This window comes from Pseudopipra pipra, chromosome 18 (genome assembly GCF_036250125.1).
Source record: "Pseudopipra pipra isolate bDixPip1 chromosome 18, bDixPip1.hap1, whole genome shotgun sequence".
Classification (NCBI taxonomy): Eukaryota; Metazoa; Chordata; class Aves; order Passeriformes; family Pipridae; genus Pseudopipra; species Pseudopipra pipra.
The window spans coordinates 5511483-5531513 of record NC_087566.1 but is presented as its reverse complement, the minus strand read 5'-3'; the positions used below and the strand labels follow the sequence as shown (position 1 = coordinate 5531513).

General features: G+C 48.0%; 3 protein-coding genes across 3 annotated transcripts; all 3 read left to right on the top strand.

The window, feature by feature from the left end:
- The first annotated feature begins 1505 nt into the window (after positions 1–1505).
- On the top strand, positions 1506–4775 carry LOC135424016 (macrophage migration inhibitory factor-like). Its single transcript, XM_064674789.1, has 3 exons — positions 1506–1812; positions 3700–3872; positions 4536–4775. The coding sequence occupies exons 1-3, from the start codon at positions 1705–1707 to the stop codon at positions 4600–4602; spliced, it is 348 nt and encodes a 115-aa protein (XP_064530859.1). The 5' UTR covers positions 1506–1704; the 3' UTR covers positions 4603–4775.
- A 3038-nt stretch (positions 4776–7813) lies between these two features.
- On the top strand, positions 7814–10299 carry LOC135423989 (macrophage migration inhibitory factor). Its single transcript, XM_064674755.1, has 3 exons — positions 7814–8045; positions 9001–9173; positions 10032–10299. The coding sequence occupies exons 1-3, from the start codon at positions 7938–7940 to the stop codon at positions 10096–10098; spliced, it is 348 nt and encodes a 115-aa protein (XP_064530825.1). The 5' UTR covers positions 7814–7937; the 3' UTR covers positions 10099–10299.
- Positions 10300–11068: 769 nt separating this feature from the next.
- On the top strand, positions 11069–20006 carry DDX51 (DEAD-box helicase 51). The gene is made up of 16 exons (XM_064674742.1): positions 11069–11182; positions 11457–11851; positions 12243–12487; positions 12592–12742; positions 13419–13564; positions 13904–13975; positions 14159–14265; positions 14803–14911; positions 15284–15429; positions 16110–16308; positions 16935–17050; positions 17138–17254; positions 18165–18266; positions 18532–18595; positions 18810–18944; positions 19787–20006. The coding sequence occupies exons 1-16, from the start codon at positions 11160–11162 to the stop codon at positions 19811–19813; spliced, it is 2154 nt and encodes a 717-aa protein (XP_064530812.1). The 5' UTR covers positions 11069–11159; the 3' UTR covers positions 19814–20006.
- Positions 20007–20031: the final 25 nt, after the last annotated feature.

The following is a 20031-nucleotide window of genomic DNA, read 5'->3' as shown; positions in this document are numbered from 1 at the left end:
AGAGAAGAAAGAGTTTGTTTTGGAAATGTTTTTCTTGTTATGTAAGCAAGCTGCAAGTAAGGAGTGATTATTGTACCCAGCAGTAAAAATAGGCTGTGAATTTCATTGGAAATAGCCTAAGTTTTTCCAAGTGACCACTAACAAGTATATTTGTGACAAGATTTGTGACTAAAAGCTTTGGGTCATGCCACCTGCTTTCCACTAACCACTGAAGAAAAAAATAATCAATATTAAAAAGTACAGTTCTTCTCCTTACAGATTCAGGTGTCACTTGAGTTTGTTTTTAATGCACTGACTTAGGAAACGTGCTCTGAAAAGGCCCTTTGTAGAAACAGATTTTACTTCTGGTGTTTTTTGAGGGTCTTCATTATTTTCAGAATGCTTTGTATATAGGAGACACAACCCACTGACATGGGCTGTAGGTGAACACTGATACATAGTAATTCATCTCCCGACTTTTTATTTACTGACTTTTTTACAGCAAGGGAGCTACAGTGAAGGAACTGACTTAAAACCAACATACACCACGCAACCATAGAATCACAGAATAGCTTGGGCTGGAAGGGACCTTAAAGATCATCCAGTTCCAACCCCTCAGCCATGGGCAGGGATGTCACCCACTAGATTGAGTTGCTCAGGGCCCAGGCCTGACCTTGAACAAAATCAGCTTAAGCATGCTCTTACAGAGGCTTTCACCATTTAAAAAGTATTGGCTTAAATTACATCGTTAGAGTACAAACATTTAGTCCAAGCTACAGAAAACTCTTCCTCTTTTCCACAGCCTGGGGAATCAAGTAAGTAGAAAAGGCCTTACCTCAGAAACTACTGGGCATAAAGACACTCATCACCTTTAACATGGAGAGATTAACAAACCATTTATTTTACTCCCATCAGCATTTTCAACCTGCTCTCCCCACACATCTCACTGCAAACCCCCCCTGCCCAGTGCCATATGATCCCTCCAAATCGCTTCTCTCATGTAAGGCTCAACTAGGCAGCAATAAGAACTGATCCCAGCTCTGCCACATACTCCACTCTGGATAAAAGCCTCTCATGTCAGAATGCCTGTGGATTTCCTATCTCTCAAGAGTTATGACTGCTATGGGACTATTTGCACAACAAAGGAGCAAGTTGAAAACAAGCCTTCTCCAAGCGTGTAGAAACCAGTGCTCACCACAGTGGAAAATCAAGATCCTGATTTTAAGGCATCTTTGTCATGACTTAGTCATGGTTCAGGAAAGGTCTGCACAACATGTGCTACTGGGGTTTTTCTGTTATGGTCTATTCCACAGAAAGAGTTCCAGACCTCACAACTGAGTCATCCATCTCTTTTTTTTTTTTTTTTTAATAATTATAAGACTTGCACAAAGAGGTACATTATAACTCTGTAACACTCGTTTTTTCACTGGTTTCACAGTCAGGCTGTATCCAAATATGAAGTGTCATCTTGGATGCTTTGGTTTCCAGAGTGCAAAAGCCAGGTTCCCTCCCAGGACAGTCCCTTGGCAGTCTGTGTGAGCAGCCTGCAGGTGGCACATGCAGCCTTGTCTCTCTCGAGGCACTCCCACCCCTCCCGGTGCACCTATGGAAAGTATCACTGACTATTTAAAGGCTCCCGAGGTGCTCACCAGCATAGTGGGGGGAGCCAGCTTGCAGGTGAGTTAGAAACAAAGCTGTGAAAGAAAACCTGCTTGTGATCCAAAGATGCCTAAATTCATTGTTAACACAAATATAAGCAAGGATAAGATTCCAGAATCTTTTACAGGGGAGCTGACCCAACAGTTATCAAAAGCATTGGACAAACCAGCACAGGTAAGTCCAGATGCTCAAATGTTTTCCTTCTTTAGTCAGTTGTGCCTATGCAAGGAGCCACTTCTCAGTGACAGCCTTGATAAATTAACATGCCTAATGACTCACCAGTATTTTCAGTCCTCTCTCTGTGAAAATATCAAATACTTGTTTGCTGTAACTTGAGGTCTCAAAGCACTGAAGTATCTAAACAAGCTTTGTGTTGGATAATATTCACTATAGGTCTCTGTGTGGGTGAAGACATGGGATGTGTGTGGGTGTGTGTGCACAGGTATCTCTGTGAATACCTCTCAAGAACCTGGCTGATTGAAAGCGAAAGTCACCCTCAGCTTCCTCACTGAGACCTGCTGAATATGTGCTTGTTATCTGCCACCAAATTGCCTGTAGCCTGGTGGTCACAGTTGAATTAAAACATGAGTCATTCAGCTTGCTTGGACATCTAGCAAAAAACTAGTATTCTTATGTAAAACTGATGTGTTCTCTCAATCTTAAAAAAAAGCCAATGTTTTTTATCAGTCTAGCAAACAAGCACTTGCTGATGGGGGCATGGGGGTGTGTCAGCTGGTGGTTCTTGCATAACAGCTCCTGAATATAAAGCTAGAGGCCAGGGCTGGGATGCAGCTGGAACAGGTTTGTGCAGCTGTGTGGAAAGGATATGTAACGGGACTTAGAAATATACAGGGAATAACAAAGAGATTTTTCTGAAGAGGACATACAAGCTTTTCGTGACAAAGGAGGCAATAGGAAAGGGAGAGTCTCTTAGTTATAACACAGAAAGAAGGAAAGGATTAGGCTGGGCTGGAATGCAGAGCTTTCCTCTCACAGGAAACTGTACCACTTGAAAAACATACTGATTTTTAATCAAATAGGTTTTTTTCCTACTGGATGAACTGTTTCAAATATTTTCAAACTGCTCTAAGAAGAAAATAATGCCCATTAATGCTTTAGCTTGATTGTATTATTTTTTTAAATAATAATAACCTGCTTCCAGGGTAGATGTTAAAGACATACATGTACCTACATTTGGCATAAAGTTGAGACTGCCCAGTGTCCAGGCAGGGGAGAACAAGGCCAAGCAAGCGGTACCTCAGTATGATCTCCTTGGCTTATCCTGGACTGCTGTGGTCTGATGCACCTTGCACCCAAACAAGCTGTAAATGATGGCCAAGACTAATTACCCAGACAACTCCTGGTACTCAGGCTGGCTTGTTTTACCAAGAGGGTTAATTGCTGCTGAGTTCCAACGATGCGCTGCTAATGAACGTGGGTAAGAACAGGACAGAAGCTAGATGGATGCCAAAGGAATTGATCCCCAGATTCCCCAGTGTGTGGATCTGACACTGTGTGTTAGCAGCAGGGAAAATCGCAGGCTGGTCATTAATATTAACATAGATACTTTCTTCTATTTTTCCTGATATCAAGAACAAAAGTAGGATTAAGCTGTATTTTGTTTAATGAGGGGGATGTTGATTTAGACCTCTGCTGTGTCAGTTCACATTTACCTCAGCAGGGAAGACTGCAGCAGGAGCCAGTGAGGTGCAAAATCTCTCTGGAACGCAGTGCGGCAGCAATGCAATTGCACCCCCCCATCCCTGACCTTCCCACAGGGCAGGGAGGGCCTGGTGGCTTGGAAGAGGTTCTGGAGATATTGCAGGTCACTGAGCTCCTGGAACACCTGAACTCCCAAGCCTAAATAGTATGGTGTCTTTGTAGCTTGACACAGCAGTAACTGTCTTGGAGTAGAATGCAAATCTAGACAGTAAGATGTCAACACGTGAAAAGCATGCACCTATTTTCACTGCAGTTCAGGTACATAAATACCTTCCTGGATTTTCGAAACTTTTCTTAATATGGCAAAGGAAAATAATATTCCTTTTCTTCTTCCAACAGTATCTAGCAATACAGATCTCTCCTGATCAGATGATGTCCTTCGGTGGCTCCACAGACCCTTGTGCTATATGCTTTCTCTACAGCATTGGCAAGATAGGGGAGCAGGAGAACAAGGTCTACTCCAAATTGCTTTGTGATCTGCTGAACAAAGAGCTGAAAATACCATCTGAGAGGTGAGTCCACACAGCAACTTGTCTGACATGACTTTCCATAGATTGTGAAAACTATTCATCCCAGACTTTTCCTCTGGTGTTCTTTGTTAATGTGCTATTTGAAGAGATTAAATGCTGAGTCAACTGGAACAACTCTCCAACCAAAAAGAAGAAAGGAGCAATTGCATGAGCCACAATGCTGATGTCCAGAAACTGTAAAATTTCTTAGTTAAAATGATGTGGGTTCAGGCACTGCATATACCCACAGATCTCATGTGCAAAAGCCCAGGTACAGACACAATAACTTTGTTATTATAATGATAACTTGAGTGACACGTACCAGCACTTCCCTACTGCCTATGGGGTACATGTGGAGATCAACTGCAAGAGCTTCCACTTGCATAAAATCCTTTCTAGTCCTTTTCCTGAAGGTGTGCCAGTCTGCTCCAGAAATAACTGCAAATAAAACACCGTATCCTGAGAGCTCCTTAAAACAAGAAGTAGAAAATCACTGAGAACTCCAGAATGCACAAAAGGCATTAAAAGGAGCAGGGAGAAGGGAGTGCAAGGCTGAGAAGTGTAAAACCCAGTGGGATAGTCTACAGCATGGTTGTGTGTCCTGTTGCAGGAGCACCCTGAAGCACTCTGCTCTCAGCACCTAACGGTGTCTGTCTTCCCTTTCAGAATCTACGTCAGCTTCTTCAACATCAGCCCTGGCAACGTAGGCTGGAACAACAACACCTTTGCTTGAGGTGCCCTTAAGTGGTAAAAGTTTATTCCTGACCCCTCAGCCTGATTTAAGTACTGCAGTTCATCATGTTACCAGTGCCTGACAAACACAAAAGGCAATGGCACCATAGTTGCTGCTACCCACTGCTGTTTAACATCTTGTCTGCTGCTTAAATAAAAATCCAGCAGAAACCTTATGACTGAGACCATCTTGTTACTCTGGAAAGACCTGTGACTGAGATGGAAAGTGCCTTCTCAAAATAGTCGTAACAGAAGCTTTTCTTTTAAAAGTAGTTTGATCATGGATGATGATGATGAACACTCCATTTGGATATGTCTTTGCTCTGTTCATGCTCAAGAGCCTGGCCAAATTTAAAGGAACTACCTTGATCTGATCTCAAGACACATTTAAGTCAATAGATGTGGCTATAAATGTGGCATATGAACCTTCCTTCAAAAGGAGGAAAGAAATGATTGCCCCCGATTTAAAAGGGATGGATTGCAGTCCAGGTCCTCCTTAGCTCTAACACTACATGGGCACCTAGCTGATTAGCAGAAAAGCCTGTGCTGTGAGTCTCCCAGGGCTCAGCATAGGCAGAAGGAGTGAGTGGAAAAAACCACTGTTCCCTGTTCTGCCCTCCCCTTTTCATCCATTGAACAATCTGTAGTGACAGCAAAGATTAGAGCATGGCTCAGAATGAGGCAGAGGCACAGCAAGCCATTCCCAGAGGCTGAAGTGGTGAATTAATTATGAAAGGAATATAAATATTTATTATTCAAGCCCTTGGTCAGATAAGATCGTTTGCTTCCAAACTAAAATAAAAGATTGAGTAGAGATAAATTTCCTGAAAATCTACAGTTAGGTGTATTGTGACCTTTTTCTGGAAGAGCAAACCCTATCACACCCCTGTTCTGAGCTCTGTTGTGAACACCCCATTTTGTTTCTATCACAGCTTTGCTTTGCAGACATGGGCTTTAAATACAAGCCTGCACCTCAACTTGCAAAAATGCTTTGCTGGGATAACAAATGAAAGCTGCTTTGGTGAATCAAAGTAGCACAGCCAGTAAAACAATGTGTTACTTGGCATCTAAATACATTATATCTTATTAAATATTGTTCATGCCACTTTAAGCCATGTGGAGCTGCCCCTTGAGGAAGGAAGACATGACATGAGGTACGTATTCTTTTGGCAGAATGGCCCCTAAACGCAGCAGGACCTTCCACAGGGGGGCAGTTTCCTTCTCCAGAAATCAATCTGCCTTTTTCATAGAGCCACTCACTCAAAGAATGCTGCTTCTGCTGCTCTTGGAGCCACAGCACCAGCATTCTCTGATGTTCTCCTGGCTCCTCCTCTGTGGTCCAGATGCCCTGTGCTCAGGTGTTGGCTGTGGTGCAGTTGGGTGTGTCCAGCTGCAACCCATGGATGCCCCAGCCCTCTGCAGTCAGTCTCCAGGAAAGGCTTCAGCCTGCCCCACGTATCTGCTGAGGCCTCTCTATGGTGGATGCTTTCAGAGTTCTACTTGGAGCATCCAAACCCCAGAATGTGTGTTCCTAAGGCACCTCATGGCACAAGTACAAATGAGACCACCTTTGCTTGCTAACAGTCCTTATACTCTCTAATAGGGAATGTAGAAGATGCCTTTGCCTCTGCCTCTGGCACATCATTAGAGTGCTCATTGGCATATTTCCATAAAACATTTTACTTTTCAATTTTTTGCTCTTAGACACATTTCTTCATTGTTCTTATTTTAATTACAAGTAGTTGTTTTTAAAAACAGGTGCTGTGCATCCAGAAATGATTTATGAATGTAGGAGTGTGGAGCAATCACTTGAGGAACGGGTGAGCACAAGTACACTGGTGTTTGGTAAACTGCTAAAAACGCATCTCTAGAAGCTATGAAAATGTATGCACTGCTTCTTCCTTGGTCAGGGAGGCAAAGGAGAACAACACTGCAGATATCTCTCCATAGTGTGGCAGCATGGCCAGGGGCTGCCATTTGGCCTGGCAGGCCACAGAGCAAGCACACCATGTGGTGACATTGCTCTCAAGTTTTTCTCTCTGCAGGGATAGAATTCCCACCCCACCTCCATGCAACAAATCTGGGAGGCAGGAGGATGGGAGGAATAAGTGCAATAAGTATGCAATGGTAAGGAGCTGAGGTGAGGATATCCAAGGAAGAAAACTTAATCAGTTCTTAATCGCTGTTCTTAAGCACTGTTAATCACTACAAAAAGAAGTGCTCCCGTTCTCAACATTACAGTCTGTGTCACTCCTAAGTATTCCTATGTAACATCATCCCTTATTCCTCATTCAGGGCTATATGTGCTCATGGGTATGATGTACATATGGTCAAGCTCCGTAGCAGCAGCAGCGGCTGGGACTTTGTTAAAAATCAGCAGGTGCTTGATCCCTGTGTGTAAAATGTCTGGGTGGAGAGGCTCTGGGCCTGATCCCCTTTAGCCTTCCTGTGAGTCATTTGGCTCAGCAGAGCAGCGCTGCTGCCGTCGGGGCAGGGAAGAGGCAGCGTGGGGAGCCGTGCCCTGGCAGCCTACGTGCATCGCATCACACAGCTCAGCAAACGGCTCGGCTCTGCTGCCCCTCACCTCCGAATAGACACGCACCGCTTCGTTCTTAAGCAAACAAAAAAATCACCTCTACTTTTTTCCAGAAGAAAAAAGTATGTGAAAACGGGGATGCTGACGAGTAATAGATAATTTTTAATTTGACTGAAAAACGTTATAGAAAATAATGAATAATTAATATGCCAGCAAGGCAAACGTTTCTGCTTACATTGAGTTAAAGGTATGCACACAGTTAAACCAAAACCCGTACAAATGTGCCTTTATTTTGAGAAAATAAAGATACCCTCCGAAGCAAGGGCGAGTACCCCTTTTTGCAACTGCCAGGCTAGGGCCTATATCCCTCGCCGGCCCTAATCCTGCAGAAAGCAGTGGGCGTACTACAGCGGTGGTACCACATGTGTGCTGACACCAGGTTATGTGTGAGCTGCCAGCGCGGCCGGACTCCGTTCCAGGAAGCAGCCTGCAACAAACCCTCAAAAAATGTCCAGTGGCAGCAACAAATCGAACGAAAAACTGCGGAGCGAGGGGAGAGCTGGGGCGAGGAGGCTGCTGCGGGAGGGTCCGCACGCCGCAGCGACGGCGGCAGAGAAGGGAGGCGGGATGTGTGCGTGTCCCCCCGCCCCGCTCCCTCCCCTCCCCGCCGGGCGGGGCCGCTGTCGGTCCGGCGCAGCCCCGCGCACTAAAAGCAGCGCCGCCGCCGCTTCCTCGCTCCAGTGCGCTGCTCCCGCCGCTCTGCTCCCGCCGTCGGCCCCGCCGCCCCCGCTGCCGCCACCATGCCCATGTTCGCTATCTACACCAATGTCTGCAAGGACGCCGTGCCCGACAGCCTGTTGGGCGACCTCACCCAGCAGCTGGCCAAGGCCACCGGCAAGCCCGCGCAGGTGAGGGCGGGCGGCGGGGCCGCCCCGGGCCGGGAGCGGGGCGAACACGTGCGCGGCGGAGGGCGGCGGAGGGCGGCGGAGGGCGGCGGAGGGCGGCGGAGGGCGGCGGAGGGCGGCGGGCCCGGCGCGGGGAGGCGCCGGCGGGGCGGCCGCGGGGCAGCGCCCGCTCTCTGGGGCCCTGGGGCGGGCGGGCCGCGGCCGCCGCCCCGCTGCTGCGGGGGAGGGGGCCTGTGCCCGTGCCCTCCCCGCTGCTGCGGGGGAAAGGGCCTGTGCCCGTTCCATCCCGCCATGCCAGGCCTCCCGCTGCCCGGCCCCTGCCCGTGCGGAGGCCGCCAGCCCGCAGCGGCAGCCCGGCCTGCAGGAGCTCGGCGCTCACGTAGCCGGGGATGTGCTGCGCCTGTGCTGGCGGTCGGGATTTGAGCGGCGGAGCTGCGCGGCGGCACGGACCCGCCCGGGCGGGGGCTTGGGCAGATACGGGGCGCTCCTGCGGGCTGTGCCTCCCTCCGGGCAGCTCCCGGTGGTCCCGCCATCCGACACGGCCCCCTCGGGCCGGACCGCCGGAGCTCGATAAGGCCGATTCGCTGCCAGGCTCTCGGGCAGGCCCGGTGGCTCAGCCCGTGATTTGGGGATGTGAGCTCTGGCACGCGCAGATTTCGGGCCTTTATCTCCCCGTGCCGCGGTGCTGTGGCGGGCAGGAGTGCCCGTGGTGCCGGCGGCTTTGCACACACAGCCTTGTGCCTAAAGCTGAGAGCCGGGACGAGGGTCCCCGCAGCCCCCACGGCTGCGACCTCCTGAGCTGCTGATGCCTCCCCTGGATCTGGGAAGAGTGCAGAGGGCAGCGCTGATGAGTAGCCTGACCCCAATACAACTGCACTGTTTAAAGTTGGTCCCTAAAGCAAGTTTGTGTCAAGGGAGGACAGGTCAGACATGCTGTAACTGTGTTTTCCTCCCACAGTACATAGCTGTGCACATCATACCTGATCAGATGATGTCCTTCGGGGGCTCCACCGATCCCTGTGCACTCTGCAGCCTCTACAGCATCGGCAAAATAGGAGGGCAGCAGAACAAGACTTACACCAAGATGCTGTGTGATCTCATCTCGAAGCACTTGCATGTATCTGCAGACAGGTAAGGCTGGGACGTGAGTTAACCTCATGTATCTGGCTTCCTGAAACTGATTTCAAAAGTTGGTTTAAAAATACAAAAAGCCAGAAATAAGTCCGTGTGCTTGGGAAAACACGAAGTGATCGCTTGTGGCATTTTCATGTCCTATTAAGAGTTTGATGCTTATGTCTTCCCCTGGAGAGTTGTCTGTTCAATGGCTTGCTGCTCAAAGGACAGGGAAAAATACCACAGCACTGACAGGTTGCACAGTGTCTTTTGCTTCTGAGGTGTGATGTCTTGTCCTCTGGTGAAGAGAGGCTGAAAGCACATGGGAGGAGCAGTAACAGGCAGTAGCTGAAAGACAAAGTAGAGGCCAGCAGGCTGTGAGCAGCTCCCTTGCGGGCTGTGGAGCCTTGGGAGAGTGTCTGTGTGCAGCTGTGAAGAATGGGGAGAACCTGCTGCCATGGGGGCTGGAAGGGAGATGTGCAGAGCCAGCCCTGAGGGCACGCCTGGCTCTCTGGGGCTGCCCGTCGGTGTGACACGCGTGAGGGACTGCAGTGCTTGGAAACAAAAGGGTTTGATCTCCGGAAATTCTTGACAGGCTGCTAACCAAGAGCTGTCTGGGTGTCTGGGCGGCCCCTGACTGCAGAAGAGTTTATGTTTTAAAAAAGAAAAGAAGTACAATTCCAGGGACTCAGAGGAATATTGACTGCTTGGAGGCTTCACCAGAGAAGTTAGATAGATTTCAGTGAAAATGAAGCTTGAAACTTCTTGAAGCAGAGGAATGGGAAGCACTGTTCCGTGTTGTATTGTCCCATCTCACTCATGACTTATATAAGTGAGTTAATGTCATTGTTGTGTCCTCTTGTGCTTCTTCTGCAGGGTCTACATCAACTACTTCGACATGAATGCTGCCAACGTGGGCTGGAACGGCTCCACCTTTGCGTAGAGCTCTCCTGTCTGCCTGAAGAGGCTGCTCCTGGACCTCCCCTCACCCTGCCCCGTAGCAGAGACCGCGGCACAAATGGCCCCGTGTTGCATTTTGTGCACTCTCACAGATTGATGGCTCCTTTCTAGTGTGTTTAAATATTGCTGCTTCAACATTCCTCTGTTTTCTCTGTGTAGAAAACAAATAAAGATTTAGAAGTAAGCTGTGTGTGGTGTAGGCTTTGGGAGGTTAGGGATGGAGTTGGGCAATTGCTAATGTGTCTGTGTCACTCTGATCCTAAAGCAAACAAAAGGAATGCTTTGGATTTGCCTGTTTTTTTCTCCAACGCAGTATTTCACGGTACAGTGGTAGTGCCTGTGGCTGCTTCCCAACAGCACTCCAGGGTGATTTTTACCTTGCTGTGCCCCAGCGGCTGTAGGTGCCTTTGGGGCTCCTTGTCACTCTGAGGTTTGTTTTTGGCCTGTCTGCAGTTGCCACAGTGGCAGCAGTCCTTTGGCCAGCCCTGTGCCTGCTCCTTCAGGGCAGCTTTCCTCTGGGAACGTGCCAGCTGTGTGGGGCCAAACAAGCAAGGAAGGAGTGCTTTTGCTCACTGAGGTGAAACAGTGTCATCCACATTGCTTACACTGCCTGCTCCAGGCAGCAGGAGAGGCCCTTGGTGCTGTGGGAGCTGTGCTGGAGCCTGCAGCGCTGTGGGAAGCTTTGGTGTTCTGTGCTAATGTGTCCCGCACTGATGCTGTGCTGTCTGCCAGCCTGTCCCACACGGATTTTGTGCTCTCTCCTACCCTGTCCTGCACAGATGCTGTGCTCTCCCAGCCCATCCCACAGGGATGCTGTGCTCTCTGAGTGTCCCGCACACATTCCGTGCTCTCCCAGCCCGTCCCACTCCGACGCTCCCTGGGCAGGACGTTCCCTCCCCTCAGGGTCCCCTCAGGGCGCGCGCGGCGCTCCCCCCACCCCTCGCCAGCAGGGGGCGCCACCCCCTCCCACCCCTTCTGGAGCCTTCCGCCGGGGCCTCGTGGTGATGACGTCATCTCGGTGCGCGCGGGCAGCGCGGCGCGGTCATGGCGCTGTTCTGCATCAACAGGTACGGCCGGCCCGGCCCCTGCCCCTGTCCCTATCCCTGTCCCTATCCTTGTCCCGGCCCCTGCCCCGATCCCTGCCCCTATCCCTGTCCCGGCCCCTGCCCCTGCCCCGGCCCCTGCCCCTGTCCCGACCCCTGTCCTGCCCCTGTCCCCATCCCTATCCCTGTCCCGACCTCTGCCCCTGTCGCGACACCTGCCCCTGTCTCATGCGCTGCCTCGACCCCGGGTACGGGCGGGCGGCTGGTGCCTGAGGGGGCTTTGTCTGTGCTGTTTCAGGTACGGCGGGGAGGAGGAGGAGGAGCAGCAGCAGCAGGAGGAGGGCGCTGAGGCGGAGGACCGGGCGCGGGTCCTGCTGGAGCGGCTGCGGCAGCAGGCGAGGGCCCGGCAGCTGAAGAAGCAGCGGGAGGCGCAGCCCCGGGGAGGGGAGGAACGCCCAGGGGGCACGGGGCTGAGCCCCGGGGGTGAGCCCGGGGAAGGAAAAGGGAAGAGGAGGAGGGAGGGTGAAGAGCAGCCCGGTGCGCAAGGGCAGAAGAAGCTAAAGGCAAAACAGCCCCGCAGCTCTGCTGAAGGCAGGGCAGGCACTGAGCAGGCAGCAGATGGCAGCAGCCCCGTGAAGAAGAAGAAAGAAAGAAGAAGAAAGTCGAAAGTGCAACGGGAGAGCACTGAAGCAGGTAACAGGCTGTAGGATTTCATTTCATTGTGGTTGACAGTTCTCCACGGAAAAGTGGACACGAGTTGCTCTTTGAGTACCTTGCCCAATTTACCTGATTTGGTTTTCCTTTGCTTTAATATGTTCCCAAAGTAGTTCTTATTTTTTAGTGGGAAGCCCAATATTGCAAACTTTGAGGATTAATTTAGTGTAAGGGGAGGAGGGAAATATGTCACCTCAATCTTGTTGCATCCATACCAACAAGGAAATGTTTGGCTTTTGCACTTGGATTTAGGAAAAAAGAGGAACTTGCAAGTTGTTGCTTAAGTCCTACATTGTAAAATGTTGCCTGCATCCCTTTTGTGTAACACATTCTGACCTGTGGCTCTGCATTCCTGGTATCCACATTCCAGGTTCTGAAGAAGACGTGGAACAACAGGAAAATGGAAACAATGTTAAAAGTAAGTCTTCTAAAAGGAAGACGACAGATGAGGAAACAGAAGGAGATGAAACAGGGAAGAAAGAGAAGAGTGAAAGAACTAAAGAAAATCAAAGCACAAAGGAGGAGCTTTCCTTAGCAGCCTCTGGGGAAGAGGCAAATTATCCACCCTCCAGTTTGACAATTCTCGGAGACTACGACAGAAAACCGGTGCAGAAGGTACATGAGCTTGATGGGATTGTGATGGTGGTCAGGAGGGAACATGCATCTTACAGGTTTATTTTACGTATGGCATTGCCATATTCTCCTTTCCCTCTCCTCAGGTTCAGCCCTTTTTGCCACAGTGGCTTGCTCAACCCAAACGAGTGCAGAAACGTATCAAAGACAATCTGTGCCCAATCAGAGATGTCCCAGGAATCCATCCCCGCCTGCTGAAAAAGCTGCAGATGAATGGGATAGAGTCCTTTTTTCCAGGTACTTTGACAGTGCTTTTGTTCCTTTCTGAACTGATTTGCAGAGTTCCTGCAGTCTGGTGCTGAGTATTTTGTGTAGTCAGTGAAGTAAAACATGGGACAAAGCCAAGTTTAATGCATGTAAGTGATTGCATCAGCTTTAACACTTTATTTTCAAAGCTTTATCTAAGCTGAGTAAAAGTCTATTATCTACTCACAGATAAAGCTTGAAGTAATGGCTCAGAGCTGCCCAAAGAGGGAAGTCTTACTTGTGTCCTCACATTTTTCCTCCTTATGCCAAGCATGTGTTTTAGCTCCTTACTTTCCACCATGTCTGCTACTGATCACAGCTCTCTGGGAACTTGTTCAACTCAATAAAGTACCAGAAAAACATTCAGACAAAAAAAATAATTGTTGATTTTCCGTTATTTTACTGGTTTTGCAAACAAGTACAATAAATGCCAGCTATTAAATACGAAAGCACAGCTGGAAGCAAGGATAAGGGTAGGAGGGTGACCTTCAGTCAACTGCTTGGTCCAGCTGAGCCTGGAGGCCTAGGCTGTGTCAGAGGCCTGTCAGGGTTGTGTTGGGAAGCCAGCATGTGTCTTCTCACTTAAAGAATGCCTTCATATAACATTTTAAGGGTATGAGTGAGTTCATTAACGGTGTACTTTGTGTTTGTTTCTGGTTTTGCTCAGTTCAGGCAGAGGTGATTCCTGCCATTCTCCAGAGTGCCTCCAATGGGTACCTGATGGGGCGGGGGGGATACCGCCCCAAGGACATCTGTGTCTCAGCACCCACGGGCAGTGGGAAAACCCTGGCGTTCGTCATACCCATTGTCCAGGTGAGTTCACCCCAGGGAGGTATCTGCAGGGAAATTGCTGGGGTTGCTTTTGTTCGAGCGAAACCGCAGCTCAGAAGTATGTTAAAAAGCCAAGGAATTCGTGGACATAAGGCAGCAGGATTTTTAGCTCAGAGCTGTCTGAGGGAGCCTCATGTCAGCATCCCACTCCTTTCCTCAGACAGGAGGCACAGCATGAGGAGTTGGGAAGGTGGAGGGAGAAAAAGGGAAACATAAAACTCCGAGGATGTGTCAAGCCCACCTCTTCTAACTAGGTTAGGTACAAGAACCCCATTCTCTCCCCACTGCTTTCAGGCACTCATTTGGCCTTTGTTTTGGCAGGTTCTGTTAGATCGAGTGGTTTGCCACGTGCGAGCTCTGGTTGTTCTGCCCACCAAAGAACTGGCACAACAGGTATGTGGCTCTTCACTGTCTCTCTGAGCAGAACTGGGCCGAGGGACAGGCTGGTGCAGCCAGTTCTTTGGCTGTTCTGTGAAGCCTGTGGAAGCGCCATCAGTGGGTTTGATGTTGTTACTGTAATAGAAAGTATTACTGCAAGTGTTTCTCTGGCAGCTGACAAAGCTCATCTCTTTGCAGGTGAGTAAAGTGTTCAACGTTTACACTGATGGGACAGGTCTGAAGGTCGTTTTGATTACTGGCCAGAAATCTTTTGCAAAGGAGCAGGAGATGCTTGTTCAGAAAAAGTAGGTTAAAAGGTATTTTGATAAGGCTTATAGAGATTGTAAACTAATTAATCTCATGGTACAGGGGTCAAAACACAGGCTATTGCAGCACACCATCATGCTATCATGATTTTGGATAGTGGGTTTATGTGCTGGACACTGGTGTTTCTGTCACTGTCATAGTGCCTGCTACTACCCCTTTTTTGTGACCGATGTTTTACTAGATTTTTGGGATTCTTCACCAGCTGAATAAAATGCAGATGTTTACCTTATGCCCACAGGTACAAGTGACTGTGTGGGATTTTGCTGCAATTAAGCTTTTTTTAAGAGCAATGGAGAACGACACTTTCTGTTTAAAATGAGGCAGTTCAGTGCAGACTGGGGTCTGGTGTCCAGCACTGCCTCCACATGCTCTCCGAACTCAAGTGCATATTTGAATTTTATGGTTTCTCAGTTAATTGAGTGATAGGAAAACCTTAAGGTCTGCTAACCAAGGATCTCTTCTACATGCTTTATGGTGAAGAGAGACACTTACTCGTGGGCTGCTTGTCCTTTCAGAGTGACGGGTTACTGCAGCCTGGCTGACATTGTTGTGGCCACGCCAGGGCGGCTCACGGATCACATCAGGCAGACCCCGGGCTTCAGCCTGACACAGCTTCGCTTCCTGGTGAGTTGGCTCCACGGCTCTCCCATCTGAGGGCACTGCCTGTTACAGCTGTAATTCCTGCTTTCTTCTTGCATGGAACATAAATACATCTCCGTTGGAACTGTTGTGTGGGCCTGTCTATGCTCCAGATTCCAAAGGCAGCAGTCACAGGATCAGATGTTTTATTCCAACTCGTGACACCCAAGCATCCACCCACTTCCCCTTCTCTCTTGGCCTTTTGCAAACTCAGAGTAAGGATGGGCAGAGAAAGCAATTCTATTGACTAGAAGCTTCCCTTATCTTACATTCTGGCTCACTTGTTACAGATAAAAAAAGGAAAATCAAAAGCTCCCAGTATTTAACAAGGGGTGTTTTTCATCCTTGTGAATTCAGATCATAGATGAAGCAGACCGTATGATCGATGACATGCACCAGAACTGTCTGAACCAAATTGTCAAAGCTGCATTCCAAGTAGAAGATGACTCTGGCTCCAACGTGCTTTTTCAGAGGACCAAACCGGGGCCTATAACAGCAGCCAGGTGAGTTGCAGAATGCATTTCTTTGAGCTGATAGCATGGACACCAACCCTGGGTGTCACTGTCCTGCTCCACAGTCCCTCCCACAGGGCCTATCAAAGTCCCTTTCCTCTGAAAATGTCTAGAAAAATGTCTACCAAAGTAAGTCAGTGAACAGCTGATGCTAGAAAATGTCCTTTAGATTAAGTATTGTAGTCTCCAAGCTTTCCTTATTTAGACTAAAGGAGCATCAAAAGAATGCACAGATATTGCAAATCTGTGATTCATTTGCACAATAACTGTAGTAATGCCCTCCAGCAAAGCTGAGTAATGGATTTGGAGGAAAACTCCTGCAATTAATTATCCACAGCTGCTGTTTTCATACAGCAGTGGTAGAGATGTGTCAGAAACTGGGATCAGTGGCCAAGGAAGGACGTGACTAGAATGAGCACACGGGTAACCAGGGGGCAGGGATGTGTTTGCAGGAGTAACAGATTCCTGCAGGTTGAGGGCACTGATCAGTTCTGTCTGTGAACTCCACCATAAAACAAGGCTGGAAAAGAGCCTATAGGAAAGGCCCAGAGCAAGAAAAGAGCATCAAAGAGAGTTAATTGCTTCCCTTTATAACATTATCTGAAGGCACTTGTGGTGGAGCTCCTTTGCCCCATCCTCAAAGCCTGGTTTCCATGTGCTGTTTCTTTCAGCTCCTGCTCTCCTCAGATACCCTTACAGAAACTGCTGTTTTCAGCCACACTGACCCAGGACCCAGAGAAACTGCAGCAGCTGGACTTATTCCAGCCACGCCTCTTCACATCTGTCTATTCCGAGACAAAAACACTTGGAGATGGAACAGAAACTGAACAAGATGCTAATAATAAATACACACTCCCTGAGGGGCTATCGGTATGGTGTTCATTCTCTTGAATAAGTTATGGTTGAAGATTTGTTTAATTCTAGAGTATCTGGTTATGGTTTTACTGTAAAATGTCTGTGTTTTCCTGCACTACAGAGGTGCTGGGCAAAAGTGGCTTTGGGAGTATTTACGACCCAGAGAGCTCTATCTTTGTGATTTTGTTTTCTCATTGCTTAATGTTCATTTGTTTAAGACTGGATTTTTTTTTTTTAATTAATTTCTCTTCACATGGAATTGAGTTTTACCAGCAACAAGGAATGGAAACGTGAAATAATAATAATGTAGTAGCACTTATCAATTGTCCATATGTATAACATGCATTTCAAGGCATGCAGATACAGGCCAGCCTGTAGACAGGAAGGCAGTGCATGTTGTTACTTGCTGTAGAGAAGTAAGAACAACTCAGGTCTCCTGTCTCCACTTGTTTTGTATCCTGCCAGCCTGTAACTGTGATTTATTCTAAAGGGGGTGGCACTGTGGGGTCTGGTTTTGCTGCTATTAGTCAGTTTTAAAACATCCAAGCCTGTGCAGGTCATGGACAGGTAGTGGGTTTCAGGGCAAATAGTCTTGGCAAGAAGTAATTTTTCTCTCTGAACTTCTTCCCTGTGGACTGCAGCAATGTTACGTGCCCTGTGACCTGAATTCCAAGCCTTTGCTCCTCTTGTACTTCATGCTGACAATGAAGTTCACCCGCGTGTTGTGCTTCACCAACTCCAGGGAAGCTTCTCACAGGTGAGTAGAGAATGAGATCACTATCGTAGGTACCTGTTAAGTGTTGTTACAGAGGCAAGGAAGTGACTGTTTCCCCTTTCCCTGCAGGTTGTTCCTGCTGGTTCAAGCCTTTGGTGGAGTCACGGTGGCTGAGTTTTCTTCTCGGTTGACTCCAAGTGAGAGACAGAGAACCATAAGGGAGTTTGAACAAGGAAAAATACAACTGTGAGCATCTTAAATGACTTTCCTGCATGTCTTCCAACATAGGCTGTTTTCAGTGAGAAAAACTAGGCAGAACCAAGGACACAGCTACACAGGGTCCTCTAAAACAGCATGCAGGGGTCTGTGACAGAATGGGTGTGAGACTTGGACTTGTGACTTTGAATTGTTTATCCTGCATGTAACTTGGCCTATTCTAATCTAGCTGCAATGTGAATTTCTGTGTGTTATTTCATGGCAAGCAGTAAATGTAACTGCATGTTCAGAGTTGCCCAAAACACACAGGTCTGCAAATCTGAAGTTTATTGTGTGTGCTGGGCATCTGGTGCTTGTAGGAAGGAAATGGATATTGGTGCTTGAACTATATACAGTGTTAGTGCTTCCTACCAAAGCAGTCCCTGCTCAGACTGGCGTACAGCTTTACTTCTATCCAAGTGTTTGATTTACATTGTGATTTTGGTAGCTGTATGAGGTTGTATCTGTGGAATGTCTCTGAGAAGAAGGTAAATACTGATTTTCTGAGTTTCCTTTTCATCCAGACCTCGACTACTGGAATTTCTCACCTTGCTCTCTGCATTCAGTACCTTTATGGAATGTTCAGATACCTTAGAGGTTTGTAACCTCCAGTGCATTAGGAGCTGTCAGGCTTAGTGTTCCATGCTTGGAGAACCTGGAAACACCCAGTAGTTTTTCATGCATAACAGAGGGTGACAGGCTGTAGTGGTGCTTGGAGGTCTGTGGGAAGCTAGTAATACCAGTGACAGTGAGGAGTGACTACAGTGCTCCTGCCACACTCAGAGACAGGGGCTGGCTGACCAGTTTGAACAGAGATCAGCAAGAACTGTGCTGTGTTTCACTTGTGTGTATAGTACCAGAGGTGTTGCCTGAAAATAACTGTATATACATTTACAACCAGGTTGATCAGCACAGATGCCACTGCACGAGGCATTGACGTTAAAGGAGTGAATTATGTAATAAATTATGATGCGCCGCAGTTCATCAGGACGTACATTCACCGGTAAGGCAGCCAGGAACAACAGGGAGATGTCTCGAGCTTGGTTTGCTTTGAAATGTTTAGCAAAGGTGGCATGCACTTAAAAGGACTTTTAGTTTTTCTTTTTACTTTAATATGCAAATAGCTTTTGAATAAAAATTAAGCCCATAGCGTTGCTTGGAATCAGACTTGCTTCAATGTGAAGAGTTTCAGAATCAGACTCTTGGAGCTGATAATGGCAGTGACTGTGGGGCTCAAACTGACTTGAAGCTACTTTTTCTGTTTCCAGGGTTGGAAGAACAGCTCGTGCAGGAAAAGTAGGTGTTGCCTTCAGCTTGGTCCTCAGAATTCAGGTATGTCTTTGGTGTGGGGTTCATTTGATAAGGATGCATGCAGGGGCATAAGGAAGATAAAGTTCATACTACTGCCCACCTTTTCCAGTCAGCTGAGCTTTGTGCACAGAAACTTCAATTATTTCCTGACTAGGCAACATGTTCCAAAATGTGCTCATTTTCTAGCTGATGGGCAGTGGGGTGTCTCATCACCTATGTCTGTTTTGTTACGCAGGAACGTCGGTTTCTGCGGATGTTGAGGGACGCCGGCATCCGAGACATACAGAAACACCCCATGAAGGGCAAAGCATTAAAGCCTTTGGTGCAGCAATATGAGGCAGCTCTGTGTAAGCTCGAGAAGACAGTCAAGGTAATTGAGTCAGGGAATAAAATAAAAAAATCAAAACTACAGCTTGTGCAGTTTACTGCAATTCATGCTTAGCACAAGTATTAGTGTCCAGGATCCTTTCCTCTAACTGAGACAATTCCATCTCAGTGTGGAGGCAGCATTGTGGGTGCATCATTATGGAATACTCAGAAAGGCTGGGGAGAGGAGGAAGAGGTTTTCTCTTAAAAGTGGGCAGCATCCCTGGAGGGATTTAAAAGACGTGTAGACTTGGAGACATGGTGGTAGGTTTGGCAGTGCTGGGTTAATGCTTGGACTCAATCGTCTCAAGGGTCTTTTCCAACCAAAACAACTCTATGATTTGTGGTGGTTTTTTTCTATTCTGCCTTTCTCTTTACCTCTGGAGCTGGGATTTTGGCAGCTACCCAGTGTACTGCAAATGAAAAGCAGAGATTCAACTTTTTGTCATTACAGAGTTTAGGACTGTACTGTACAGCTATGCTGACTAGAGTTGGGTATCCCAAACCAGGAAAGCATTATCTGCAGGCCCTTCTTTATACACCAATGGGAAGGTTGAGAGCTTTCAGACAAAAGCAGGGTAGCATTTACTGTGCCAGATGGGTGGACTAGGAATCCATAATAGACCTTGTGCTGCATGATTTGGGCAAGTGTTCTGCTCTCTCAGTTGAGAACTCCTGATAAATGTCTATCCTCAAAAAATTATGATTTAGAGTTCTAGACTAGGAATGTGTGAGAACTGGGGAAGAAAAGATTATTAAATTGTCCCATTGCTCCCTGAAGTCCCTTCTGTGTGACCCTGAGACAGGGACATCTTCAGTCACCTTCTCAACTTTAATTTTGAACAGAATGAGCGAGCACAGAAACGAGCCTGAAGGAATGGAAGCTGAGATGGTCGTGTTTCGTGGCACTGAAGCCCCTGAGTGGGACAGGACATGGACTCATCCCCAGCACAGTAACGCTCAGTCGTGGTCTCTGAACAGGCCTCAGTGGTTGGCTCCTCAACCTTATCATAGCTGAAGCTGTTACCAGCCTTGTTCCTCTTTCAAGGACATTGGAAACAGAGTTCACTTACTGGTTGAAAAAAAAAGAT

Bases quoted from the DNA above. Each gene is read 5' to 3' on its own strand.
- LOC135424016 (XM_064674789.1), top strand. From the start codon at position 1,705: ATGCCTAAATTCATTGTTAACACAAATATAAGCAAGGATAAGATTCCA. The intron at 1,813-3,699 runs GTAAGTCCAGAT...TTCTTCCAACAG, and splicing joins CATTGGACAAACCAGCACAG to TATCTAGCAATACAGATCTC. The intron at 3,873-4,535 runs GTGAGTCCACAC...CTTCCCTTTCAG, and splicing joins CTGAAAATACCATCTGAGAG to AATCTACGTCAGCTTCTTCA.
- LOC135423989 (XM_064674755.1), top strand. From the start codon at position 7,938: ATGCCCATGTTCGCTATCTACACCAATGTCTGCAAGGACGCCGTGCCC. The intron at 8,046-9,000 runs GTGAGGGCGGGC...TTCCTCCCACAG, and splicing joins CCACCGGCAAGCCCGCGCAG to TACATAGCTGTGCACATCAT. The intron at 9,174-10,031 runs GTAAGGCTGGGA...CTTCTTCTGCAG, and splicing joins TTGCATGTATCTGCAGACAG to GGTCTACATCAACTACTTCG.
- DDX51 (XM_064674742.1), top strand. From the start codon at position 11,160: ATGGCGCTGTTCTGCATCAACAG. The intron at 14,912-15,283 runs GTGAGTTGGCTC...TTGTGAATTCAG, and splicing joins TGACACAGCTTCGCTTCCTG to ATCATAGATGAAGCAGACCG. The intron at 18,596-18,809 runs GTATGTCTTTGG...TTTGTTACGCAG, and splicing joins GCTTGGTCCTCAGAATTCAG to GAACGTCGGTTTCTGCGGAT.